Raw genomic sequence first — 24,947 nt, forward strand, 5'->3', positions numbered from 1 at the left:
TCCAAATATATCGTCATTATACTGACGAGTTATTTGTATTCAAGTTCCACCATATTCCACGTTTCTTATATTCGGCTGAATATTACTCGCTAGCTAGGATCATCAGCTCTGCGCTCATAATTTCTTATGATTGATAAATCAGTTTCCTGAAAGACTGGATAATTTTAAGTACTCCTTTCTAGTTGATTGATTATAAAATAAGGCTTTAACATAAACAACAATTAATTTGTTCATAGTAACTACACTCTAACTACACACTTGCTACATATTAACTACATTTGTATGTAATTATAAAAAGCGACACCTGAAGTTTGACCGTCGTTGTCATAAGACCCATGGAAGCGCCAGTGTGCAAAACCTCCATTATCCACCTTTTGACATACTTTTTCCGACATTTTTGAAAAGGTTGAGATTTCTCTGTCCATTGTCATCCTCCAGGCGACACAGCATGCAAAATAATAGTTCCTGCTCGCTTTCATACAAAATTTGAATTTTTAACTGACTTTATTTGTAACCAAGCACATTGCAGTGCACATCTGGTCACACCTGCCCCGAGCGAAGTTTGTGGTACTTATTGTCGATAGACAGAACATTTGGGTTGATTTGAGTACTTACAAGGAACTAGGACCAGGAAGAACGTACAAACAGAGTTATTTTTATCGGCTTAGTTTAAGTTGTTCACCTCTTGAAATAAAGCGGGGCTAAGTGGTTTAACGTGAGCACCAGGGTGACCGCCTACGGTATATTTTCGGTATATTTTGACGTCGAAATTGGAATGACGGTATATTTGTACGGTTGTCGGTATATTTCATCAATTTTTTTGGTATATAATGGCATATTTAATACATTTTTTGTACATGTTTCTGAGCTTCAGACGTCATATTTTATAAATAAATCGGCGGTAACACTAGTAGTCTGGGAGAACGGTGCGTGCGTGCGGTGAAATTTTTTTGCTGGTGATAGAAAATATCAAACCGAAATAAACATGTAAGTAGAAAATTTAAGCTTGCATTTTTTTTCTTTACGCAACAAGCTTGTGAAAAAGAACTGAGGCGCACGTCCTGCTGTCTGCTGCAAGTCTGGTGATGGCGGCGCGTCGGTTTTTTTTTCGGTATTTCGGTGTGATTAGCCATTTATTTCGTAAAATAGTTCTTGCAAATGGCAGCGCACCGGCTTTTAGTTGCCTAGCTTAGATTTTTTCCTCGTCGTTCTCCTTCCCCTATCCCGTTGCTCATTTTGGGTGCTCCGCTGGTCTGGCGTCAGGCGACGTGGAGCCGCCTTTAGAGCCGCGTGTTGGCATCAAAATGTGTGTGCATGTGCGTCCGGTTCGGACCCGGTCAGCGGAAAGGTACACCACTAAGCGGCATATAGTCTCATTTGGATGGGCTAGCATAAAGAGCACTTTTTTCCTTCCGCCGCATTGGCAACTGCTATTTATCGCACCCAAGATTTTGTGAGGTTAAACATGATTTGCAAAAAAAATTTGAAATTTGCGTCATATTTGAGACCGAAGCTGGCGCATGTGTCGGCAGCAAGAGCGTCGACAGCGGCGGCGTCTGGCCGGCCCGTTCGTCTGTGTGTGAGTCTGTTCGGGTGTCTGCGCTGGCATTTGTTATTTCGTCGATTTTTTTTTATTGTGAACATATCAAATGCGCGGCCGTGGTTTGTATTTTTCAGTGGAATAGTCGTCGCAATAGCAATCGAAACGCTCGTGGAAACCACAGTGGCATTATTTCAATGAATTTTTTTCTGCCGGCCTGCATTTTGGCGCGCTTTCTTTGCGTCCATGGCTGTGCTTGGTGCATGTTTGTGAGAGAGTGGATGGTGGAGGAAGAGGTATATGCAGCATGCAGCATGCTACACTAATCGAAATGTAAAATTCAAGTTTGTTCCTTTTTGAAAACAATTTTTGTTTTCTTATTTTGTTGGTGGGCTTAGAGAATTTTCAGCGATGACTTCTTGTTTTGAATTGGCAGCACGAATGTGTGTGTGTGTGTCCAGGCTTGCATTTATTTGCGAAATACAAATCTACATATGCATGTATATGTTTTTGCGTGTGTGTGCGTGTTTGTTCATGTGTAAGTAGGATTTCAATTTGCCAAATATTTTCTTCCGTATTTGAGCATACGGGCATGCGTTGCGTGTATGTGTGTTTTTGTTCTTTGTGCGTAATGGAATTTTTGTCTTACAACAGTTATTCGGTGGTGTATACCTGCCTGCCCTCTCTCAGGGATAGCAGCAGCAGCAGCTGCCTGCAGTATCTCGTTCTCTTTCTGTCTCTCCCTCTGCTTAAGGAATATGTGCCCTGCTGCTGCAATCTATCGGGCTCCCTCTCGCACACACACTCGTGTGCTGGCTTAGCAACAGCTGTTTGCTGTCCTTGGCGGGCTTTGCTCGCATCCGCTGCTACTGCGTCATATTTTGCTCGAACCCACATCAGGACCCTGGCAATCAGTCGCGGCGCGCTCGGCAAACTACGAACACAGCTCCACTCCAGTCCGCTTCCAAAGAAACAAACTACCAAATGCCAAATAATAATAATTAAAGGAATAAACAGATTTGAAAGAGGTGTTATAATATCTTTCCTACTACCGCTTACAGATATCGCCGCTCGAATTGCGTCGAAAAGTTATTCAGCTATTCACGAAACCACTTAAAGCGTTAAAAGAGTAACATACGAAATGGCTCAAGAAGGTCAGGACATACCAACTTTTAAGTGCGTGCTGGTAGGAGATGGCGGTACTGGCAAGACTACGTTCGTCAAACGCCATATGACTGGCGAGTTTGAAAAGAAGTATGTGGCCACATTGGGCGTGGAAGTCCATCCTCTGATCTTCCACACCAATCGTGGTGCCATACGCTTCAACGTGTGGGATACAGCCGGACAGGAGAAATTCGGCGGTCTGCGTGATGGCTACTATATTCAAGGACAGTGCGCCGTCGTTATGTTCGATGTGACCTCGCGTGTTACATACAAGAATGTACCCAACTGGCACAGAGATTTGGTGCGTGTGTGCGAGAACATTCCGATAGTTCTCTGCGGCAACAAGGTGGACATCAAGGACCGCAAAGTCAAGGCCAAAAGCATTGTCTTTCATCGTAAAAAGAACCTCCAGGTGAGTAACCAGAGCCAAGCGCTGACCTGACCCTCTCTGCGTTGTCACTAATTCATGGCCTTATCCTTGTTCTTCTGCTCCACACAGTATTACGACATTTCGGCCAAGTCAAACTACAATTTCGAAAAACCATTCCTCTGGCTGGCACGCAAATTGGTTGGTGATCCCAACCTAGAGTTCGTTGCCATGCCGGCACTGCTGCCGCCAGAGGTTAAAATGGACAAGGACTGGCAGCTGCAGATCGAGCGTGACTTGCAGGAGGCCCAGGCGACCGCCTTGCCCGATGAGGACGAGGATCTTTAAGCGAGAAGCGTATTTAAAATAGTTAACTGAGAGACGGCCGGCCTACACACACACACAAAATAAACACATACCAACCAGAACCACTATCACATACACAGCCTACACACAACACACAACACACAAAAGACGGCTGGAGTGCCAGGAAAAACGTAAACAGCGGCTCTACCCAGTGATGCATCCACAACAGTTATGGCATCAGCAGCGGCATCTCCAACCGTTTTGGCAGCCACAACACAACAGCAGCAGCACAGCCGCCAAAACGTTTGGAGACGCCACTTTTTTTATGGAGCACAACAGCGAAGACTGCACACACCTCCCAACAGCTACCATGTCCCTTCCCGTTTTCCAATTAGTCGCTCCATAAAAATAAGTGAAAATTTTTTTTAATAATGATTAAATATTGTTTTGCCCTGGGGCTAGTAATTGAAAGCACACAAAAACAGAAGAAAACACGAAACATAAAAAAGAAGTAAACAAAAATAAAGAAATACGAATTTTTGATTTTGTGAGCCCAAAAAAACAAAAAACATTCAAGGTATAGTCGTCTTCTATATCAATGTAAATGACGGACAAACAGAAAGAAAGTAAGAGAAAAGAGGATGAAGAAAGGCGAGAGGCGCACCCGCATGGAAACGAGCGAGAGAGCAGAGCAACGCCGTAGTTGTAGTAGTAGACCGTAGACCGTAGACCGTAGATGTCGGCGTAGGCGCTGGGAAAAGAACTGAGTCGAAATGAAAGAGAGAAGAGAGCCAGAGTCGCCCGCTTAATCCTCTCCAAATGTTATTAATCTAAGAAACTATGAAAAAATAAACACAAAAAACCTTCAAACAACAAATAAAAAAAAAAAAGTGGAAAAACAAACGTTTTGGTATTGTATGGAAAAAGATAAGTAAATAAAGGAAGAGCAACGCCACAATTTAAGCGGAATTTTTATTATGGAGAGGAGGCTAAACGTAACCGCTCTCTTGTTTGCTATATTTCTGTATCGAGCAGGGCTAACAAAATAAGAATATTTATTGGGCTAACTCGTCCCTAGAGTACTGTGCAAGAGAGAGTTGAATATTTGCACAGGACACAAGCTGTAATTGTATATTTCTCAAAGATTAATTCCCACTACATTCACCCATCACATCCAAGGCACTATATATAGTACTATTCATTGTAATATTATTATTATGGCCGGTAGTACTACCACTACCGGTCCCCCAGGAAACGTGGCATTAATCGTTCACCAAGGGTCAACAAGACAATGTTTTAGACTAAGTTTACAATAAAAAGCCTTTGAGATTCAGTTCAATACGATATTAGTTAAGGACGTTCTCAAGAGTTGCATATGTATGTAAGCCCTGCATGAATCCACAGTACTCATACGCATACCCTTTGAATGCGTTCGATCATTACCGAGTCCTGCCCTCAGTCGGATTCGAAACACCCTGAACCACTAAAAGCCGAATCGGAGCACTGCGGGGACTAATATCGGCCAGTTTCGAATGCAGGTTTCCGAAGTGATGCGATCTATATTATGGAGAAATCCTTTTTAATTTGCTTTCTCGTTCTCTTTACCAGAAAACAAAGTGGAACCGAACTCTTCGGATCGCTGAATCGCTGATTCCAACGAACCGAACGAAGCAAATACCGAATCGATTCGGTTTCCCGTTCATGCAGGAATCTAATACGTAGATGAAGAATATTGTAAGGGCAGCCAAGCCTCAACGAAGCAATTAGAAGATTACTATAGGCGCACCACTGGCTATGACTTCAAGATTTAATTGCTTATATCGGGCTGTCACACAGCGACAGTAAGGATTTGGGGCGGCGTTTTATGTTGAGATATCGACTATCGTTTCATTGCAGTTTATTCATTAAATATTCGATTCTTTAAGATATGTTTGTGGTGAGTATTGGTATTTTTAGAATTAGAAGAAGGCCAAGAAAATAATCATCGATACTTTGTGCTCCTCTAGATCTACGGACACTTGAGACAACAGGCTGGAAAGACGCCCGTAAAGCGATCCTTATTGGCACAGTTGATCTTGTGCTGGACGCAGCTGAAAGAAACCAAGAGTATTATAGTACTACGTATAGTACTTGGCTGAAGCCAAGCACTTACTCCTCCACGAGTATCTTGAAGGTGTCCGTACAGATGGCACGCTTCAGGCATTTGCCATCCTGACCAAAGTCCACATAGTCCTGGCCGCGCTTCAGGAGCGGCAGGTACTTGAGGAATATGGTCTCATCCTCGGAGTTGCGATATGTGCACACCGGTTCGCTGGCTAAATGGAATACACAACACATCGGATTGGATTGGAGGCGAGAATAATAGTTTCACTGGCTCTCACCCGCTTCTACGGTGGACGGGAGTAGCATCACTAGCAGCAGCACGGCGGAGGAGCCAAAAAATATCGAAACGGCGCTGGTACGCATCTTGGGAATGTGGAAGCGAGACTGAAACGATGGCGAGGCAACCAGTTTCCTATTTATAGTTTGCACTTTCGTTGGGTTCTTTATGTGTGTAGAAGCAGAAACTGTCATTTGCATATTCACAGCGGCTCTACGATCATCATCGTACGATGATGATTGGTCCCCAGTGGGAGGCAGACTGCGAGCAGAGCAATTCTGTAGCGACGAGACGAGATCAGACCCCATGCCAGGCTTGCTAATTGTGTAATTGTTCAGATTGTGCAACGCCATTGTAGAGACTATTGTACAATTTAAAACTCTCAACCTTTTAACAGGCGTAAATCGAATTTTATTCCCTTAGATACGTGTGGCGTACCTTGTATGGAAAACATAACACATGATTAATAATACTACTAAATACGATCCATTGCTGGAGCACACAACCTTCAGTTCAACGGGCGCTCATCCAGATCCGGCCTAGATGTAGTTGCTCTCCGGCTCCTGCTCCTGGCAGATCAGCTTGGGACAGCAGTCGGGGAATGTGCGCCGCATATCGCTGCCAATTTTGCACCTTTCGTTGGGCACCAGGTTATGGCGGCCGCAACTGACAAGAAAAAACGATGCTTAAATATATGTACAAGCGTATATTCTTATGAATACTTACTATCCAATTTCGAGGACATAGTCCGGCCGACAGTAGATGGATTGGCAGTAGCCCTCGCGGTTGATTGGCTTGTAGGACTGCTTTTTGGGTATCGCTTGATTTAGTTCTTCGTAATAGCACTGCCCAGGATAATCTGCAAGGGGGATAGTTGAATGGGTGGCAGTGGCACTTGGGGGTGTCTGGGTACCCTGATTGGACTCTAACCTGGATGCACGGCATTGCCGCGGTATGTCACATCGCCCCAGGCCACGCCACAAATGGTTAGGAGCAGGAGCAAAGTATGGCAGCGGAGTCCTCCTCCGGCTGGCATCATCAGTGTTTGTAGTAAGCGAAAAGCGAAACAAAAGAAATCAAAAGAATTCCCGACCTGGGCTCTTGTGCGCTGTCCGTACGACTGAGTCAATTACAATTAATTGTTGTTGCTTTTATATAAAATTAATATTAAACATTGTATACTGTCCGTGTATCTTCGCCTCTCTCTGTGTGTGTGTGTGTGTGTGTGTGTGTATGTGTGTGTGTAGATAGCATCTGTAGCGCTGTGGCTTTTGTTTATCCAACGACTTAAGGCGTCCTCCGCTCTAGCTCTAGTTTAAATTAATTAAGCCAGCCCCAGGCCCTGAAAGCGAGAGTGCGCGGGGCAGTACGGTTCCGTTGAATCGCTTTGCTTGGTGTCGTGCTGCTGCTGCAGGGCGAGGGGAACGGAGCACGATACATCCATGACAGTTAAGTGACACGGTTCGAGAAACTGTGGCAAGGTTGCTGCGCCGCTAAAAATGATCCAAACATACGAAATAAGTACAATGCTCGACAAAATACAATACAAGAAAAAAAGGCCTAGCGTCGACAGTCGAAGTTTTTGATACGCGATATATGTGCATACATACATATGCATATGCATACGTTATGTATGTGTGTGTGTACACACTGCAATCCCATGAAGAATGTTTACATTATAATATCCTCTCTCCAAGGGTATCAAAATAGGTATGGGACTTTGATTACTTGAAATTCGGCCATCCCCACATGTAAATGCATATATTTATGTTAATTAAATGGGATTTACGGCTTACCCTGCATTTGCATTAATTAACAGTAATCGAGTGAAGATACCGAGAGAGCGAGAGCGCAGGAGGAGAGCGTCTATTGCACACAACAATAGCTTTTCCAACAACAACGCTGCAAATGCACCGTTTAGGAAGTGCTTTCGATGACATAAGAGATCGATGGACTAACAATACGGTCGATAAATACACTTTGTTTTGTTTAAATTTTTGTATTATTTCTTCCATTCCAGTAAGTGCTTCCTGCCAATTATTTGATTGGCCGGCCACTCATTAAAAACGCCTTAATTTCCTTTTCATTTTTTTACATTGATTTTGATATTGTTATGCACTTCCTGCAGCCGCATCGCTTCGAGAGCAAGACAAACCTTAAATAAATCACTCGACAACGACAATAGGAAACCTTATATGATTGCAAAGTACTACATCCATATACATATATGTATGAATAAACCCCCAGAGCTGATAACAGAGCCCTGTCCGATGTGGCTGCCCTTATAAGCGGCCGATCGGCTGTTGGACAGCCAAAAATCAGAGCAACGAAACCATGAATGTACTGCTATTGCCGATCGTCTCCGTGCTCATCCTGCTTCAGCTGTCGTTGGTCAATGGCAATGGGTTCAGCACCCAGTATCGGGGACACACACAACACCCCACACTGGCCGAGCATTGCTACTACGAGGAGCTGGATCTGGCTGTTCCGCTCAATGGCAAAGTTTTGCCGGTGAATCATGAGGACTACTGTGTGAAGGTCCTCTGTGCCGATGATTACCTACTGATGATAAAACAGTAAGTGCAATGCTGGCTGTCTGGCATTCATCATTCATGTTTTACACACAGCTAACGTTCGATTTCCTCCATCTACAGCTGTGAGCCGCAACCCTTTCCGCTTCCTGGATGCCGACTTTCGTCCGGTAACTATGCGGTACAGTTCCCCGAATGCTGTCCGCAGCTAGAGTGTCCCAGTCGCACATAGTCGATTGACGTGCTTACGTATTTACTTTGTTTCTTAAGTGAGCCTAAATATTTGAAATATATTATTATGGCATGAAATCAGTTTGATACACCCATTGACCCTTGACCAATATACTGGGGGAATATAATCTACTCTCTCTACTCTCTTAGCTAGAGTATAACTATATATTGCATGTCGCTGATCGGCGGTCGGATAAGTTCAAGGAGAATAATGAAATCGCTTGATTTTGTGCTATGCCTCGTGTTCCTGGGCGCCCACTCGCAGCTGGTACTGGCTGGTGAGTGTGGCAAATATCCTATCCCGAATCCTGTATGATCTTAGTTCTTGGCAGTGGATTTGGACTGTGAATTCCGTGGTCTCAAGTTGTTAAGGGGTGAATCGTACCAGCCTGTTGGCCAATGCATGCAGTACACCTGTCAGGGACCCAAACTGATGGTGGGCCAGGCGTAAGTATTTATCACAAAGAGGATCTCCAACCCACTCTCTCATGTGTGTGTGTGTGTGTTTAGTTGCCCTCTGGTGGTCGGTCCGAAGCGGTGCACGCTGGTTGGCGATGCAACGAAACCGTATCCCGAATGTTGTCCCAAATTGCAATGTTGATTACAATAAATGCGGGGTCGTCCAATCGCTTACAAAGACCAAAAAATTATTCATTTATTCGGTTTGGTATACATGCTTGAACTTATGTCAATATACGCTCATAGTATATATATATCTCAAATGGATTCTAGGTATATAAGTACATACATACATATAAATAAGAGTGTGTCAATTGCCACTAAATTTGTAGGGTTTTTCTTCCACTTAATCTTGATCGCATTGCGCACTTGTGTTTTAGGCATAACAAGTATATACTATGTGTATATCTTTTCTAAATATATATATATATACATATATATATATATATATATATCTCTTGTATCGCTTGTTCTTTTGTATTGTATATACATCATATCATTGTATAGTTCTCTAAAATAAGGGGGAATCAGCTCAAATTTCACACTATATCGGAGACCCCGGGGGGCAGTGTAATAATTACGATCTCCTCGTTATACGAATATCTGGCAAACACGAGACGGATTCATCTCATTCGCATACATTCTGTATCCATCAAAACATAAACCAAAGAACAGATCTCGTTGATCTGATCTCGATCTGTGTGGATCTGCCTTCGGTGTGGTGTGTGTGCTGGTTCGATTCCGTTCAATAATCTGCCATATACATAGATTCAGTATTCTATTTACTGTATATATAACCTGAGCTAGTCTAAACATTCTTTAACTATGGTCCAGTGGCACAAATTGCCATTTATATGGAAAATATAAAGCAAAACGGAAAGCCCTACAAGTGAAAGGACTACGTGTACACAAAATGCTTCACGTTCATTTTGGATTATTCGACTTAGATATACATACATACACATCGATCAATTAAACAAAAGGCAAACCCAATTTGCTTAAAACTTATCCTAGATACCCCCCGGCGACAGGAGCTGTGGCGTCAATTCGCCACTGCACTCCTCTTCTCATTGACGCGCCGCCCGCTCCGTCTCCATCAGGCATTCACGCACCAAAATGCGGGCATGGACAATGCCGCGCTTCAGCCGCTCAGTGGAGCTGCGCGACCCTGTGTATGTGGGCCTTATGTCGCGGCCCATCTCCTCGATGACGGCCAATAGCTGGGCGTATTTGGTCAGGCCATTGCCGGTGCTCAGGCTGCCCACCGTCGGCAGGTTGGCTGTGGATGTGAGGGGTGTGGTTATGTTTGCTGATGTCTGGGTGGTCACCACCACCGGCGATGTGGACGGGGGCGGGTACTTAAGCTGTGACTGCGTTAGATTCAGACCCTGATTATTACCATTGCTGTTGCCGGAGTTGCGTGCCCCATTGGTGGCTGCCGCAATATTCGCGAGCGAGAGGGCCGCTGCAGCAGCAGCTGAAGGCGTGGCTGTAGTGTTGGATTGTTGTTGCAGCATAGCCAGTTGCGCCTGCAGGAACTGCGGTGAATATTGCAAGGCGGCAACGGCGGCTGCCGCAGCAGCATTGGCTGCCGCCGAATTCTGTTTGCTGGATGTGCTGTAATCGGCGGAACGGTCGCGCTTATTGCTATTGGCGTTGCCGCTGCTGGTGGAGTAGTCCGTGGCACCCATGCCGCCCATGCTGTTGTTGCCGGAGCTGCCGGCCGAGCCGCTATTGCTGGAGTTGCCACGCGAATGATGGATGGCAGATATTTGGATTTGGGGTTGCTGCTCGCGCTGTTCACGCTGCTGCTGGTAGTTGTAAAAGTTTTGCACTTGCGAGCGTGGTATTGGTGTCACTGTGACGTCACTCAGCTTGGATTCGACAGCCTGTATGTCCATGATGTCCATGCTGATGCGTGGGCTTCGTGGGCTGCACACCAGGCGGATCGTTATTGGATTGCCGGATAGAAGAGGGGGGGGATGCTTACCGAATGTTCTTTGGGAGTTTGCAAACGCTTCTATGGTGTCTATGTCCAATTTTCGTTGCAACAATTTACGCTTTCCTTTCTACGCACAAACAAATCTATTGCAACCACCACAAACATGCACGCACACACACACACTCACTCATCACACACAGAGAAACAGTTACAGTGTTGTCAGTGTGGGCAGATGATGTAAATACCGCAAGAAATACCAAAACATACCAGACTGTTTAATTTTAAAATTTTAAACTCTTTTTTTTTAACATTTCCTGATTATTAGATGGTCTTGAAACTCATCTGTTGGCTCAATTAAATTTATTTCTTGCATATATGACACTTTATATTTGTCCAACAAAGTTATAGGAAAACAGCTGGCAACTCCAGTGCTGCAAAGTATGAAATAATTTCGGATTTCTCTATTGGAAATAGCTGTGCGTATTTTATTGCCCAGAATTGGCAATAAAAGCTTTAGGAATTAAATTTATTTGCCCAATAGTTAAACTGCCACTAATTTGAATAATTAATAAATGAAAGCACTGTTTTGTTACGTTTTTATTAAGAAAAAATTGATATTTCATCGGTATATTTACGGCATATTTCGGTATATTTCTGAGTCAATGCAGCCGCGCCATCGTCATGACAGTGTGGCGAAAAACAATGGCGAAGAAACTGTGAAACTATAAAACTCTCGTTGTTGACATCTGGTCGATTTTGTAAAAATTGTGTGAACGCAGTTTACTTTACTATTTATTTTATTGTAATTGGTAATACAAAATCAAATAGGCGATTTAGGGAAATAAAAGTGTTTCGGACCAGAAACAAGGTGAGCGTAGACGGTAGATTGCAAAAAATTCAATTACATTTCCGCGACTCCGTCTGTCGGATGCATTTGTGTGCGTGTGATTGTGTGTGTGAGCCGTTTGTGTGGGAGACAATGTATGACGTAAAACGATAACGTAACGCGGTGCGATTGTATGCTGTGCTTGCATATAATTAACACCGCAAAGCATTGATTAGTTGCCTTGCAACCGCTGTTCGTTTCTTCTCATTTTTGGCAGACTTGGTGCCGCATATGCAGATGTGTGTGCAATGTGTCGCTATGTGCCGCATAGGCGAGCAGTGTGGCCATTCTGCCTTCCTCCCTTTTTCCATTTGCATTTCCATGTGTGCTAACTTTGTTATTCGTTGCCAGACGCGACCAAAGCGACAGTTGGCATTTGAATTTTTCTGTGAACACACACTCACACACACGCAGACAACAATCAACCAAGTATACATGTATGAATGGAAACACGCACACCCATAGGCACACCGAAACAGACGCTGTCGGCGACCTCGACATAGAAGAAGCAGAAGCATTACAAAAACTTATTCGAAGCAACAAAATTTAATCTAAAATCTATCACTGACTCTGCTGTCTGTTCACCCTATCGGTGTAACTCGGAAATTAATTGATTTGACAAGCAACTTGATAGAGTATCAAGAGTAAAAATATAATTCGAACGCCTCATATTTCTTTCAAGCAGAATACACAACTATTGGATTCGCAAGCGGAATCGCAGCGCTGAGCTGAGCTGAGCTGCCCTGACCTGACCAGGCGAACTCTCGATAGATAGGCAAAAAGTGATATTGGGTATATTTTTACACCAAGTGATAGCCATTTGTGGAGCAGAGTAAAAAGATCAAAATGGATATGATTTCAATTGGACAGAGCGTTAAAATCAAACGCACTGATGGACGCGTTCATGCGGCCGTTGTGGCCGTGATCAATTCGTCCGGAAAGTGCATAACAGTCGAGTGGTACGAGCGTGGTGAAACCAAAGGCAAGGAGGTGGAACTAGAGGCCATACTCACACTGAATCCCGAACTGACGCAGGAGGCTGTTGAGCAGCACGCGGCCCCAGAGCCAAAGAAGCAGGCCACTACCCCGGTGAATCTGGCCCGTAATCCCACACAGTCTAATATCTCCGGCAACCTCACCAGCCGACTGACCATGGCCGGCAGTCAACTGAACAAGATACACGAGACGCACCCGACCATCAGCTCGGGCAATGTGAACTCGAATGCCACTACGGGCGGCACCACTGCAGCGACCAATTCGGGGCTGCAGCGGCCACGGATCCAACAGGTCACGGGTAGACAGCAGCAGACGCGCAGTGCCACAACGTCTATCACTGCGTCCGCCCAACTGGGCGCTGGCGGGCAATCCAGCCAATCCACAAACAATCCAGTGGTCAACAATAGCACACAGAGCAGTATTGGTGGCGGCGGTGGGGTCGCAGGAGTTGTGCGTCGTTCGCATGCCCTTAAGGAAGTGGAGCGTCTAAAGGAGAACCGCGAGAAGCGTCGGGCACGCCAGGCTGAACTTAAGGAGGAGCAGAAAGCCCTCCAGAATCAGGACCCTGGTAACCCCAACTGGGAGCTGGCGAATATGATACGCGATTATCAGAACACACTGGAGTTCATACCACTGCTTGACGGTCAGGCGGTTGACGATCACCAGATTACCGTCTGTGTGCGCAAGCGTCCACCAAGCCGAAAGGAGGTGAATCGGAAAGAGGTCGATGTCATATCGGTGCCCCGCAAGGACTTGATGATTGTCCATGAGCCGCGGACCAAGGTCGATCTCACCAAGTTCCTTGAACATCACAAATTTCGTTTTGACTATGCTTTCAACGAAATGTGTGACAATGCCATGGTGTACAAGTGAGTATTCGAAACAGTAGTAAACTCGATTTTTAGGCATTACCATATATGTATGCATCCCCATCCCCCATCTATCTGTCCTCAATCTCTCTCGAAATTGTCGTGTACATGCACACGGTGTTCGTCGGTTGCCAGAGGGTATATCTTTTAATTGTCAGTCGACGGAGGAGGCAACGCTTGCAGCATATAAAAGAAAAAGCGAACAAAAACGGCCGCAATTCCAAAAATATAAATTTCCAATTGGTTTTTTCCAACAGCTGTTGTGGGCCATCTCTAGCAGACACCGCAATGGTTTGGGGGCCATCTCTAGCAGAGCGACTCATTCGAATGCACACAAGCAAACAAACCCACACGCACGCACACATACACATAGAGAGGCAGCTGAAAGCCGTCGCTCCCGAAATAGCAAAGTTTTGTTTGGTTTTTTGTTGTTTTTGTTTTGTTGTTTCCCAATGATTTGAAGCTTATGACTAATTTCACACAAGCCTCTCGCTATCTCCGTCTCCCTCTGGCACTTGCCACTGCCATTGCCAGTGCCCATGGCGGCCACTCAATAGGCGTTCCATTCATTCATGGGGTATGGTATGCCGCTTGATTTGATTTGATTTACGTTCAGTTTTTGACTCTAAATTGTACTTAGCGCCTCTTTTGAAAAGTAACCGCCATTACCCGTCCATTAAAAATTGTTTACCTTTTGTCATAGGGGGGATTCAATTAAGAAGCTCTCTTCTCCCCCTCTCCCTTTCCCTATCGCTCTCTTGCTCTCTTGCTCTTTTCTTACCGGCGCATGAGTCAATGGCTGACGCCGTTTCGGATGCGTCACGTAACGCCAGGCGACGCTACGTGAAACGGTGAAACGTTAAGCTCTCCTTCCCACTGATGAGGCATACAAGTATTTCGGTAGAAATGGAATGGAATTGCTTACAAACCCAAAAATCCAACAATAAGATAGCGCCGATAACACTCTGACTGTTCAATTGATTGTGAATCATTTTTAGTAGATCGATAGATAACACCTTTAATTAGATTAATTTCCTTTTTCCTTACGCTATATCCCCGTCCCCGTCTGATACATACTGATATTCATGCTCTGATTCTCTGTGATCCTTCTCAGATACACAGCCAAGCCCCTGGTGAAGACTATTTTCGAGGGCGGAATGGCGACATGCTTTGCCTATGGCCAGACAGGATCCGGCAAGACCCATACCATGGGCGGGGAGTTTACGGGTAAAATACAGGACTGCAAGAACGGCATCTATGCCATGGCCGCCAAGGATGTGTTCGCGACCCTCAATACACCGCGCTATCGCACCATGAATCTAGTCGTCTCGGCCTCGTTCTTTGAGATTTACAGTGGCAAGGTAAGACAAGACTACCCCCCCCCTTCCTGAACCCCGATTGCTAATCTGCTGCTGTTCGAACAGGTCTTCGATCTGCTGGCCGATAAGCAGAAGCTGCGCGTGCTGGAGGACGGCAACCAGCAGGTGCAGGTGGTTGGCCTCACCGAAAAGGTTGTGGACAGCGTCGAGGAGGTGCTAAAGATCATCCAGCAGGGTAATGCGGCGCGCACCTCGGGCCAGACCTCGGCCAATGCGAACTCGTCGCGATCGCATGCCGTCTTCCAGATTGTCCTGCGTCCGATGGGCACGGCAAAGATCCATGGTAAATTTTCGTTCATTGATCTGGCGGGCAATGAGCGGGGTGTGGACACCTCGTCGGCCGATCGCCAGACACGCATGGAGGGTGCCGAGATTAATAAGTCGCTGCTGGCACTCAAGGAGTGCATCCGGGCATTGGGTAAACAGTCGGCCCACCTGCCGTTCCGTGTCTCGAAGCTCACGCAGGTGCTGCGCGACTCGTTCATTGGAGAGAAGAGCAAGACTTGCATGATAGCCATGATATCGCCGTGCAACAATTCCTGTGAGCATACGCTCAACACGCTGCGCTACGCGGATCGGGTCAAGGAGCTGGTGGCCCCCAATGTCCAGGAGATGAGCCCATGTGGCGATGGCAATGATCCCATGGACGACAATGTCATTGAAGTCATGGACGACGACGACGAGGAGGAGCAGGAAAACAATCCGGTGCGCAAGCCAGGCATCCGTTCACACAATCAACGGAACGTCCCAATTTCCGCCGGCCTTCACAATAATAATAACAACAACAACAAGAACGGGAACGGTAATGCCAGCAACACGGATCTGGCACTTTTGAGTTCGCTGAGCGTGAGTATTTACAAACCATATTTATACCCACCCACTATTCCCGCTTCGTGGAAGATACTGGATGACTCTAGAAGCCCCTGAAATCTGCTGTTCCTTCTTGGTTTTTGTGGTATACCAGATCTCGAGGCTTCTCTAGGCACAGGCATATGAACATATTTTGAATTTCCCCACATTTAGGTAGCCTTTGAGTTTAGCTTTAGACATCTGTACTATACATAGAAGCTAGTGGCAAGAAATTAGGTTTGGAAACATACCTTCGTACAACAAAACAAGCAATGCTCTCGCGCAGCAAGACCACAACGGGTGGCATCTCGAAGAAGCCGCCGCCGCCGCCTACTGACAACTCGGCGGCAGACCCCAACAGACCCAAGTCCAGTCCGAAGCTAGCCCCGACACGAAGATACAAAATGTACGCACACGTGGAAACGAGCATCCCGATTCCGGCCCGGACAGTGCATTCGGTGAAAAAGTCGCCAGTGGCCAATACGGTCAAAAAGTTGGGCTCCCATCTCGAAAAGCATAAATCGCCATACGCTAAGGCTGTAAGAAGCCAGAAGAAGACGGATACTCCGGCGGACAAGAAGCCACATCTTCCCAAGGACGAACCGGATGTCATTGAGTTGGCCGAGTTGATACCACGCGTTCAAGAAGAACTGATCAAGAAATTTGGCGAAAGGCCCCAGCTGGTGCGCAGCAAGACTGGAATAATATTTACCCTGAGCGACAGTGGCACCAAGGGTGTACTGTTCGATTATGCTTGTCGCCTGCCCCACATCAATTCAAAGGTGGAGGCGGAAGAAGAGCCTGCCAAGGATCTAAACTGAATATGTCGATCGATCAGCTTTCCCCCCGACATACAGTTGTTAGGAGATATATTTTTGTTAATTGTTTTTGGTCATCTTGCTAGATCCCCGCTCACCAAAGTAAACGTAATTTAGCTATGGAACAAATAAATCAGATGAAACACACAGACTCTAATTACCCGTATGTACTCATTTGCAGGAACACGAAATGTCACAGGAGCTGATCACACAGCATGAGGCCATCGAAGATCTACAGCAAACTGAAGAAATGGTTGTCGAATTCCATCGATCGGTGAACGCCACACTGGAGACCTTCCTGAATGAATCGAAAACCCTATATACGCAAACAAACTATGTGAACTATGATCAAGAGGACTATTGTAAGCGCGGCGAATTGATGTTCGCCCAACTGATGGACATTGCCACCCAGTGCCGTGACATGATGGCCGAGTACCGCATTAAGTTGGCCAAAGAAGAGATGCTTTCTTGTAAATACAGTCCAAACAGCCAGCGCTAGAACACCAACTAGCCGTAAGCATCCCACCCCCCACACTATAAACTATCATCCGCAAAATTTTAAAATTCGTTTCCATCACACACTGGCCGCCCCCCCCATTGAGGATACATATGTATGTTGCCCAAGAATTTTACTAGAATTAACGCCCCGCCCTATCCTATCTGCCCGATTAAAATGTGATCCGATAAGGCAAAGACTACTACCTATGCTATGGTCGAATTCCAAAAGAAAACGTTGCGAAACTGAACTGAAGCTGGGGGCTGCTGCGGATGAGGTTACACGCACACACACACACACACACACACACACACAGATATACACCCGCTCGCGAATCTATTGTTGTTTATTTATTATTTTATTTGGCAGTTCAGCGTTTTTAATTCAGTTCAGTTGTTTTCAGCTCAGCGTTTAGCTTTAAATAAAAATTCCCTATACTGTTAAAGGATTTCATGAATTCATTACTTTTCGAACGAGAAAAGAAGCGGCGTCTCATCTCGGTTCAAACCATTCGTTCATCTCAACCACTCATCCAGCATTCAGTCGTCATATCTCGCTCTCTAAACGCACCCACAGCCAGCCGCTCCGCCCACTCCTTGTAAGCGCCTTGCTCTCTTGGGAGAGCAGCTTGTTTTCTTATTGAGTTTTACCGTTCATTGAACTGATTTTATGATGAATGGAAGGAACAACGGTAGAGCGGGTAAGGCAGGAAGAGATTGACAGTATCCCAAACGATATACCCCCGATAAATACCGAAGGGGGGGGGGGGGGGGGGGCTGTCTCGATTGAACAAGAAATACAATACCGAATTATAACAACAACACCAACACCAACAACATGTAATAAACAACACACTTTCTGTTTAGTTCTCATTGATTTATACGATGCTTTTGTAAAAGAAAAAGACATTTACATACTATACTACAACTTACTATTATGAGATTCCATTTACATTATAAATTACCTTCTAAAGAATTCAATAATTTTTTGTATCTTTTCAATTGATTCGAGAGTCCTGCCTACCTCTCTGTAGCGCCGCGGCACAAATCAATAACACATTACTATTATGGATTAGTTGCGTATAGTATTTGTAATTATTTAAAGGCCACAAAACTGTATTTAATTTGTATTAATTTATGGAGAGTACTACCACTACTACAGCACCAATACCAATTTACAAGCGTATTCCTCCTAAACCCCCTCCCCCCATAACTTTAATGATCTTTTTATATATATATATATTTACCACACATATGAACTCATTTTGTTTTCAAACTGATTTATATTCTTTGCCTGAGAATTATTTAGCCTATGTTTAATTTTCCATTTATTCGCTGTCTTCATTTTCGCTATATGAATAATTTATTTTATAATTATTTTATTTTTTTTTTTTTATGTGTGTGGAGGAGAAGAATTTAAAATGCACCTATTCGCGTTGCTCATTTGATTTTGAGAAATTTGAATTTGCATTTCATTTTGTACTAATATTTATTACATATATTTAACTCATTTTACACGACTAAAAATGATCACGAATGACAACAACAGGAACATAACCAAACCACAGATTTCCAAGCACTGCTTGCACTGCTTACTTGTAGACAAACAAACAAGAATGAACACGAATGGTACACATACACACCTTATCCTTAAAAACACACAAAAAGAAACGAAACGAATTATGAACATCAATACTCACGTGCTTCTCCCAAAAGGTTTTATAAAATTCAAAACCTTTTAAAAATTTTTTTTATTAATCGCGTTTTACCAGAGCACTTTACTGCAGAATTTCCTCTTCTACTACAGTCGGACGATGACAAATTTTTTGTAATTCACCAAATGCGAGTTTTTAAAACAATGTTAATACGAATTAAACAAACAAACTGAATAATGAGTGCTTCGTTATTATGCAGTATAAATAATAATAAAGAAATGTGTTAGGAATGGAATGAACTTTAATAATGTATTATTAAATATAAATAATAATTTATATTGTAATAGAAGCGAAGAGACACAAAAACTAAATTCAACATTAAAGATGTGTAAAAACCAAAAACATTTTTTTTTTTTTGTAACGGGGAATGCAAAACAACCCATGACCATACGCATTGGAAAGTGTTCTGTTGCTGTGCTGCCGCTACGACGCGCACAGTGGCCCGCACCAATTGTAGTGCGCTTGTTGTAAGAAAAAATTGTTTGCATCGACGTCTTAATTTTCCCTAAAATTATGCTACGCGAATAGGCTAAGTCTTCTGTTGGGTCCAAGAAAGCTAAGCTTTTAACACGCCATCTACTGGGTGCGCTTCGTCACCGTGGGCTGCCCATATTATTTTGTTTGGCTGACGTTTTAATCGGCCTCCTCCTCCCACTGTCATTTTGACAAATCGATAAAGAAAAAGGGAAGAACGAGGGGATGAGGCCTTGATTTCCGGGAGAAGCAGCTGTCTCTCTCCTCGTGGTATCCGAACAGTACGGACGTACTTATCCAGCTCAAAAAAAAAAAAAAAAATTTATAAAAGGTAAAAATCAAATAAAAGTTCTTGGGAGACCAGCACGATCCGCCGGCCTTTCGGAAGAAAGACCCCATCCACCCAGACGAGAAACCAATCCCCGATCCACGGTGCAGAGGATGGTGCGAATTTTCTGACGATCGCCCCAAAGCGGGCCACCGTAGAGTTGGGAAGCTCCACCCAACGCCCCAACGCCCTCCGCCAACGCGGTCCACCGTAGAGTTGGGAAGCTCCACCTAAAGCCCCAACGCCATCCACCACAGCGAGCCCTTCAGCAGTTCCCGAGCTTCAGCGCCGACAGAGAGCGCCCCCTCAGCCGTTTCCGAGCTTTAGCGCCGGCAGCAGCGAGCTCTTCGCCGCCCCAACGCGAGCCGTCGCGACCGAGAGTGAGCCATCCAGCCACCGGGCCAAGAGCCTTAAACAAAAAGTGCCAAGTGATCTTCCTTGCCAGGAATAACCAGACCCGTCCAAGGAAAAAGAGACCCTGACCCGAATTTTTTTTGTCACCGTGCTTCGCCCTAACCTAAAAGCCAGATCATGACATGTGAAGGTTAAATGTATTAAATAAACCCCAACGGAACGGGCAGAACTCGTATGATGCTCTTGTGGCCCATTGTGCGTTTATTCCCAAAGAACTTATGTGCGCTTGTTAGGCCGTTGACCCCTTTGTGCATATAAAACGAAACCAGCTGCTTGGAGCTTTTTCCGTGCGCCCACACCTTGGTCTATGGATCAAGACCTACCCCAACGAATCTAAATAAACGAATAAATATTGAATAAAGTATAAAATATAGAAGTTAAAGATGGAATAATTTGATTTATGAACTATATATGCTCAAAAAAAAAAAAGCCCTAAACAAAAAGAAAAAGAAGATCAAGATAATCTGGTGTTAGCCGTGGTCATGCGTGTGCATGTGTGTGTGCTCTCTCTCTAAAACTTACAGGTATTCCCCTCGCCGAAAGATCTTTTGGACGTGGCCGGAACATGAAAGTACGTAAGTGAACAAACTCCCAGTTAACGTTTATAAACTTTTAACATAAAGAGACAAAAGAAAAAACCATACATGAGCCCGGTCGCCCGTAGTCTTTGATTTTTCCCTAAATTATGTTGGAGTTTTTTTTTTGTTGTAAAGAGGCCTTAAGCCCACGCAAAGCTCAAGAGCTTTGGAAGCTGTAAGCGCAGATCAGCGGCAGCAGGTGCTTCACACCTATGCGACGGTGATTAGTTACCCTTACTTCTGCATTAATACAAAAATACCGAAAATGAAGAAATCTTAAATTACAAAAGTTCCTACTTAAATATTCATTATTATTGTTATTATTCGTTAAATTATTCCCAGTACCCTACCACCTGTTTTTGAGATCATATATTTTATTCCTATTATTTAAAATTATTATTCCTATAGTTTTAATTCTCTTATTGCCCTAGCTTATACTCACCCCATAACTATATATCATTTTCCTTCTACCCATGTATTTAGCTTTAGGCACTATCGATAAAAATAAATATTGTTAAAGATTTGGAAATGAATTGTTAGAAGATTTTTGTTTAGGAGCCATGCAGGGATCGATGAGGGAGAGTGAGGTATGACCCCCGGCGAGAAAAGGGATCATCCATAAGCCATATTTTCTTCGGAATTAGGATGATCAAGGTTGGGAGGGCCATGGCTGTTGCATCCAACACCAGCACAGCTACCCGTCGGTTCGGATATGCAACGCGGAAGCCCACTTCCCTGTCCCCTTAATTCCTTTGTCCCTTCTAATTCCCCCAGCCTCCTCATCCTCCTTCCCCAACCCCCTAACACTAGTCATACGGTCATACGCAGGGTATCGCACGCGAAAAAAATAATAATAAGATAAGGTATCGACGCGAGCACGTATAGGAAAGGACCAGTATAGGAACCCCCCCATACTACCGATCATACAGCCGGAGCCAGCGCGTGCACCAGTCCTGCCCGATACACCCCCGACCAGCTCGAGTGGCACCGCCACACACAACAATCGTTGTATGTGATATGCTACATTTATCTTATTTTGGCGCCCAACGTGGGGCCGATCCGGCTTGCCCCATTTAAAGAAATAACTTGGTCAAAAGTAACACCTGACTTTTATCCTTGCCAGACCGTTTTTTTTGTGGTTTTTTGCTCGTCTTTCCTCTGCAACTTATCCAGTGGATACTGTGGATCCGTGTAAGCTCATCATGGCCTACAGGGCCTAGTATCGTGCAGGGTATATTGGCGTGCAGTAGGTCCGATACACTGGAAGTGTTATAACTTATATTGGGTATAACTCCGTGGGTCGAGCTTAGCCTATCAACTAGTTGAAGATTGTTATAGGAGCTAAGCGAGAACACTACTGCAGGAAAGGAGAGCGCATTCCAAATCGTTTATGATGAAATTCTACGAAGATTGCCCCTAATTAACTGGGTTTTGGCTGTCCCGAGGAACCCCTGAGAAGATTACTGAGGTTGCAAGCCTCGGTAAGCCTAGGTGACATCGGACTCCCATACTACCTGATGATTAGTGGAACTAATCCAGCACCTTTCTCAGCCCCAATACTTCTGATCTGACCTTTTAGATTTCGCTGGATGAGGGATTATTTATCCTGCCACGGATTAACTTGTGAGGCAGATTTCAGTTATAAGTAGATTACCCTATTCCTGTCCCTTCCCTACCCGAAAACAATGCAATCCGCTTTACTCTATTCCTACCCAAAAAACGATTGCATGGCTCCTAAACTGTTTTAATATCTACATATCTATTGACTGTGACTTTTTTTTGTATTATTTTTTTTGCATTTGCTATATATATCTAATATATTCATACTTGGTGGTGCCCAAACCGAAATGGTGGTGTCTCGTAGTACGGAGAATTTAGCCCTCTCAGAAGACACGGGGAAACATTGCCAAATTTGCTCCGAAGTAATCGTTTACCAGATACAACTATTGTCGGCCAGTTGTGGGCACACCTTCCACAGAGTGTGCTTCACCGCTAAAAGTGGTAACAAACGGAAGTGTCCCACTTGTCAGCAAGACCTGAACATCACATCGGCCTCAGCTGAGAATCTTAGTCCCATTGGTCCGTCTACGTCTAGAGCACGAATGCCATCTGTTACTCAGTCCCTTCAGACTAGAAGTCCAAGCAAAAGAGTTGAAGCGTTAAGCCCTCTTGAGATGGCTAACTCAGAGAATGCCAACAGGTCTCCAATCTCCGTCGACCCTCAACAGAATCAGGCCACTATGGCGGAAACTATACAGCAGTCCATAGTGGACGCGATTAGAGTAGCTATGGTAGAGCAAACCCGAATTTTGGCGACCAGCATGGCTGATCAAACTAACCGGCTAGTTCGAGCCATTTCCGATGGACTTCAAAGTACGGCATCTGTACCCTCCCCGAACATAAATGCAGCTCGGATGCAACCGGTAGCAGAACTAGAACAGCAAACGATCGAGCAACTTTTTCGGCTGTCCACTAGTGAACAGGTACCAGTGCCGGGGATTAATCAATCGGGAAATAGTTCGTCACCCTCGAATTTGGGGCAAACCCGTAATGTTGGCTCAGGAGTTTCCACAGGTTCCTCCGCTTCATCCCTTCGGGCAGATCGTGTTAGCCAGATAATGTCTAATTGGAAACTGCGGTTTACGGGAAAGGCTGGTATGTCGATTGAGGACTTCATTTACCGTATTGAAGCACTTACAAAGCAAACTTTTGACGGTAACTTTGAAATAACAGCTCGATACGCCAGTAACCTCTTTGATGGAAGCGCCAGCGAGTGGTTTTGGCGGTATCATAAAAGTGTCCCTGAAGTCCGTTGGGCAGATCTATGCCTAGCCTTGCGTGGCCAATTTAAAGACGATAGAACAGATAGGAATATCAGAACAGAGATCGAATTAAGGAAACAGCAAACAAACGAGTCCTTTGATGATTTTTATGGCGTAATTGCCGCATTGGCAGATAAACTGTCTGAGCCCATGTCTGAGGCAGCCTTAGTTGAGACACTGCGAGCAAACCTTTTGGCTGAGATACAGCATGAAATTTTATATGAGTCGGCTGCGACGGTGAAATCCTTACGTCACCTGGTCCGAACGCGAGAAATATTCATGCAGTCCGTAGCTAAAACCAAGCCTCCCCTGGCGGCCCCCCGAACTTTACCACGCCGCCAAGTCAATGCTATATTAGACGAATCTATTGCCCCAGATAGTGAAGAAGTAGGTGAAGAAGAAGATCTGGAAGTATCAGCCGTAGAGTTCGTCTGTTGGAATTGCGGTGGCAAAGGCCATCGATACCAAGAGTGCATGGCCGAACGTAGGGTATTTTGCTATGGTTGTGGCAGGGCCGATACTTATAAGCCTAGTTGCAGGAAGTGCAACCCCCACACGGCAAAAAACTCGTTGTCGCGTGCACCGCCGAAAAGTGCACGCAAACAACTGGTCAACCAAGCGACCAATACCGAGTGATCAATTCTTCTCCTTCCACTGACCTTATTATACCAGACGTGTCAAACAGCGTATACGCTGACCACCTTGCTAGCCCTCCAAATCGATCCCAGCGCCGAAGAAGCGATTTTAAGAAACATTGCAAACTTGAGAAAAGACTGCTCTTAGCTTCTGTAGTTGGAAAACCAAATGATTTACGACCCCATGCTCAGATTATGCTTTTTGGTAAACCAGTCATAGGACTAATGGATACTGGAGCTTCAGTTAGCTGCATAGGGGGAAGTTGCGCGTCCGACGTTATTCGGAATAAAGTCCAATATAAGCCGCTGTCCCTTAAAGTTAGAACTGCCGACGGAAAGAGCCAAAGTATAGTCGGCAAAATTTCCGCAAAAGTCACGTATAGAGGGGAATCCAAGGAACTTTGTTTTTATATTGTACCTTCCTTGACGGGTAATCTCTATTTAGGAATCGATTTTTGGACGGCTTTTGAACTTTTACCGTTGCACTTGATGACACAAAATTTGCGTATTGAAACCTTAGAAGACCCCACAATGAGGGCGCTTCTGCCTTCACAGCAAGTATTACTACAGGAGGTAATAGCTCTCTTCCCATCTTACTCAAAGCAAGGTCTAGGAAAGACCTCTGTAATCACTCACACGATAGAGGTAGCCGACGCAAGGCCCATTAAACAACGCCACTATGCGGTGTCACCGGCAACGGAGAAGCTAATGTACGAGGAATTAGACCGAATGCTGAAGCTTGGGGTTATACAAGAATCGGTTAGTTCGT

At 44.8% G+C, this 24,947-nt stretch overlaps 7 protein-coding genes across 10 annotated transcripts; 4 read left to right on the plus strand and 3 right to left on the minus strand.

The window, feature by feature from the left end:
• Positions 1–877: 877 nt before the first annotated feature.
• On the plus strand, positions 878–4,335 carry LOC108153343 (GTP-binding nuclear protein Ran). The gene is made up of 3 exons (XM_017283302.2): positions 878–987; positions 2,602–3,116; positions 3,204–4,335. The coding sequence occupies exons 2-3, from the start codon at positions 2,682–2,684 to the stop codon at positions 3,417–3,419; spliced, it is 651 nt and encodes a 216-aa protein (XP_017138791.1). The 5' UTR covers positions 878–987; positions 2,602–2,681; the 3' UTR covers positions 3,420–4,335.
• Positions 4,336–5,257: 922 nt separating this feature from the next.
• LOC108153349 lies at positions 5,258–6,002 on the minus strand. Its single transcript, XM_017283316.2, has 3 exons — positions 5,759–6,002; positions 5,530–5,692; positions 5,258–5,467 (listed from the first exon to the last, which is right to left on the minus strand). The coding sequence occupies exons 1-3, from the start codon at positions 5,955–5,957 to the stop codon at positions 5,386–5,388; spliced, it is 444 nt and encodes a 147-aa protein (XP_017138805.2). The 5' UTR covers positions 5,958–6,002; the 3' UTR covers positions 5,258–5,385.
• Positions 6,003–6,129: 127 nt separating this feature from the next.
• LOC108153357 lies at positions 6,130–7,644 on the minus strand. 2 transcript variants are annotated; one of them, XM_017283327.2, is made up of 4 exons: positions 7,554–7,644; positions 6,688–7,250; positions 6,484–6,616; positions 6,130–6,423 (listed from the first exon to the last, which is right to left on the minus strand). In XM_017283327.2, the coding sequence occupies exons 2-4, from the start codon at positions 6,794–6,796 to the stop codon at positions 6,297–6,299; spliced, it is 369 nt and encodes a 122-aa protein (XP_017138816.1). In that variant the 5' UTR covers positions 6,797–7,250; positions 7,554–7,644; the 3' UTR covers positions 6,130–6,296. The 2 variants fall into 2 exon arrangements, with proteins under 2 accessions (XP_017138816.1, XP_017138824.1); XM_017283335.2 differs by lacking the exons at positions 6,130–6,423; positions 6,484–6,616; positions 7,554–7,644 and adding an exon at positions 7,486–7,519 and having other exon boundaries at positions 6,796–7,250.
• A 39-nt stretch (positions 7,645–7,683) lies between these two features.
• On the plus strand, positions 7,684–8,608 carry LOC108153373. The gene is made up of 3 exons (XM_017283347.2): positions 7,684–7,776; positions 7,886–8,333; positions 8,412–8,608. Exons 2-3 carry the CDS (start codon positions 8,092–8,094, stop codon positions 8,518–8,520), a joined length of 351 nt encoding a protein of 116 aa, XP_017138836.1. The 5' UTR covers positions 7,684–7,776; positions 7,886–8,091; the 3' UTR covers positions 8,521–8,608.
• Positions 8,609–8,664: 56 nt separating this feature from the next.
• On the plus strand, positions 8,665–9,158 carry LOC108153382 (venom toxin OcyC11). Its single transcript, XM_017283358.2, has 3 exons — positions 8,665–8,797; positions 8,852–8,966; positions 9,030–9,158. The coding sequence occupies exons 1-3, from the start codon at positions 8,692–8,694 to the stop codon at positions 9,118–9,120; spliced, it is 312 nt and encodes a 103-aa protein (XP_017138847.1). The 5' UTR covers positions 8,665–8,691; the 3' UTR covers positions 9,121–9,158.
• A 132-nt stretch (positions 9,159–9,290) lies between these two features.
• Positions 9,291–11,266, minus strand: LOC108153337 (homeotic protein ocelliless). Of its 2 annotated transcripts, XM_017283287.2 has the most exons (3): positions 10,969–11,266; positions 10,378–10,910; positions 9,291–10,257 (listed from the first exon to the last, which is right to left on the minus strand). In XM_017283287.2, exons 2-3 carry the CDS (start codon positions 10,886–10,888, stop codon positions 10,046–10,048), a joined length of 723 nt encoding a protein of 240 aa, XP_017138776.1. In that variant the 5' UTR covers positions 10,889–10,910; positions 10,969–11,266; the 3' UTR covers positions 9,291–10,045. The 2 variants fall into 2 exon arrangements, with proteins under 2 accessions (XP_017138776.1, XP_017138765.1); XM_017283276.2 differs by having other exon boundaries at positions 9,291–10,910; positions 10,969–11,199.
• A 142-nt stretch (positions 11,267–11,408) lies between these two features.
• LOC108153322 (kinesin-like protein Klp10A) lies at positions 11,409–19,166 on the plus strand. Of its 2 annotated transcripts, XM_017283241.2 has the most exons (5): positions 11,409–11,788; positions 12,492–13,671; positions 14,786–15,032; positions 15,096–15,896; positions 16,899–17,216. In XM_017283241.2, the coding sequence occupies exons 2-5, from the start codon at positions 12,653–12,655 to the stop codon at positions 17,214–17,216; spliced, it is 2,385 nt and encodes a 794-aa protein (XP_017138730.1). In that variant the 5' UTR covers positions 11,409–11,788; positions 12,492–12,652. The 2 variants fall into 2 exon arrangements, with proteins under 2 accessions (XP_017138730.1, XP_017138737.1); XM_017283248.2 differs by lacking the exon at positions 11,409–11,788 and having other exon boundaries at positions 12,653–13,671; positions 16,899–19,166.
• Positions 19,167–24,947: the final 5,781 nt, after the last annotated feature.

The sequence above is a fragment of the Drosophila miranda genome, chromosome XL (genome assembly GCF_003369915.1).
Source record: "Drosophila miranda strain MSH22 chromosome XL, D.miranda_PacBio2.1, whole genome shotgun sequence".
Lineage (NCBI taxonomy): Eukaryota > Metazoa > Arthropoda > Insecta > Diptera > Drosophilidae > Drosophila > Drosophila miranda.

Bases quoted from the DNA above. Each gene is read 5' to 3' on its own strand.
- LOC108153343 (XM_017283302.2), top strand. From the start codon at position 2,682: ATGGCTCAAGAAGGTCAGGACATACCAACTTTTAAGTGCGTGCTGGTA. The intron at 3,117-3,203 runs GTGAGTAACCAG...TGCTCCACACAG, and splicing joins ATCGTAAAAAGAACCTCCAG to TATTACGACATTTCGGCCAA.
- LOC108153349 (XM_017283316.2), bottom strand. From the start codon at position 5,957: ATGCAAATGACAGTTTCTGCTTCTACACACATAAAGAACCCAACGAAA. The intron at 5,693-5,758 runs GTGAGAGCCAGT...TATTCCATTTAG, and splicing joins CCCGTCCACCGTAGAAGCGG to CCAGCGAACCGGTGTGCACA. The intron at 5,468-5,529 runs GTAAGTGCTTGG...GGTTTCTTTCAG, and splicing joins TTCAAGATACTCGTGGAGGA to CTGCGTCCAGCACAAGATCA.
- LOC108153357 (XM_017283327.2), bottom strand. From the start codon at position 6,796: ATGATGCCAGCCGGAGGAGGACTCCGCTGCCATACTTTGCTCCTGCTC. The intron at 6,617-6,687 runs GTTAGAGTCCAA...TCCCCCTTGCAG, and splicing joins CGGCAATGCCGTGCATCCAG to ATTATCCTGGGCAGTGCTAT. The intron at 6,424-6,483 runs GTAAGTATTCAT...TTTTCTTGTCAG, and splicing joins TATGTCCTCGAAATTGGATA to TTGCGGCCGCCATAACCTGG.
- LOC108153373 (XM_017283347.2), top strand. From the start codon at position 8,092: ATGAATGTACTGCTATTGCCGATCGTCTCCGTGCTCATCCTGCTTCAG. The intron at 8,334-8,411 runs GTAAGTGCAATG...CTCCATCTACAG, and splicing joins TACCTACTGATGATAAAACA to CTGTGAGCCGCAACCCTTTC.
- LOC108153382 (XM_017283358.2), top strand. From the start codon at position 8,692: ATGTCGCTGATCGGCGGTCGGATAAGTTCAAGGAGAATAATGAAATCG. The intron at 8,798-8,851 runs GTGAGTGTGGCA...AGTTCTTGGCAG, and splicing joins CTCGCAGCTGGTACTGGCTG to TGGATTTGGACTGTGAATTC. The intron at 8,967-9,029 runs GTAAGTATTTAT...GTGTGTGTTTAG, and splicing joins AAACTGATGGTGGGCCAGGC to TTGCCCTCTGGTGGTCGGTC.
- LOC108153337 (XM_017283276.2), bottom strand. From the start codon at position 10,888: ATGGACATCATGGACATACAGGCTGTCGAATCCAAGCTGAGTGACGTC.
- LOC108153322 (XM_017283241.2), top strand. From the start codon at position 12,653: ATGGATATGATTTCAATTGGACAGAGCGTTAAAATCAAACGCACTGAT. The intron at 13,672-14,785 runs GTGAGTATTCGA...GATCCTTCTCAG, and splicing joins GACAATGCCATGGTGTACAA to ATACACAGCCAAGCCCCTGG. The intron at 15,897-16,898 runs GTGAGTATTTAC...ACTCATTTGCAG, and splicing joins CACTTTTGAGTTCGCTGAGC to GAACACGAAATGTCACAGGA.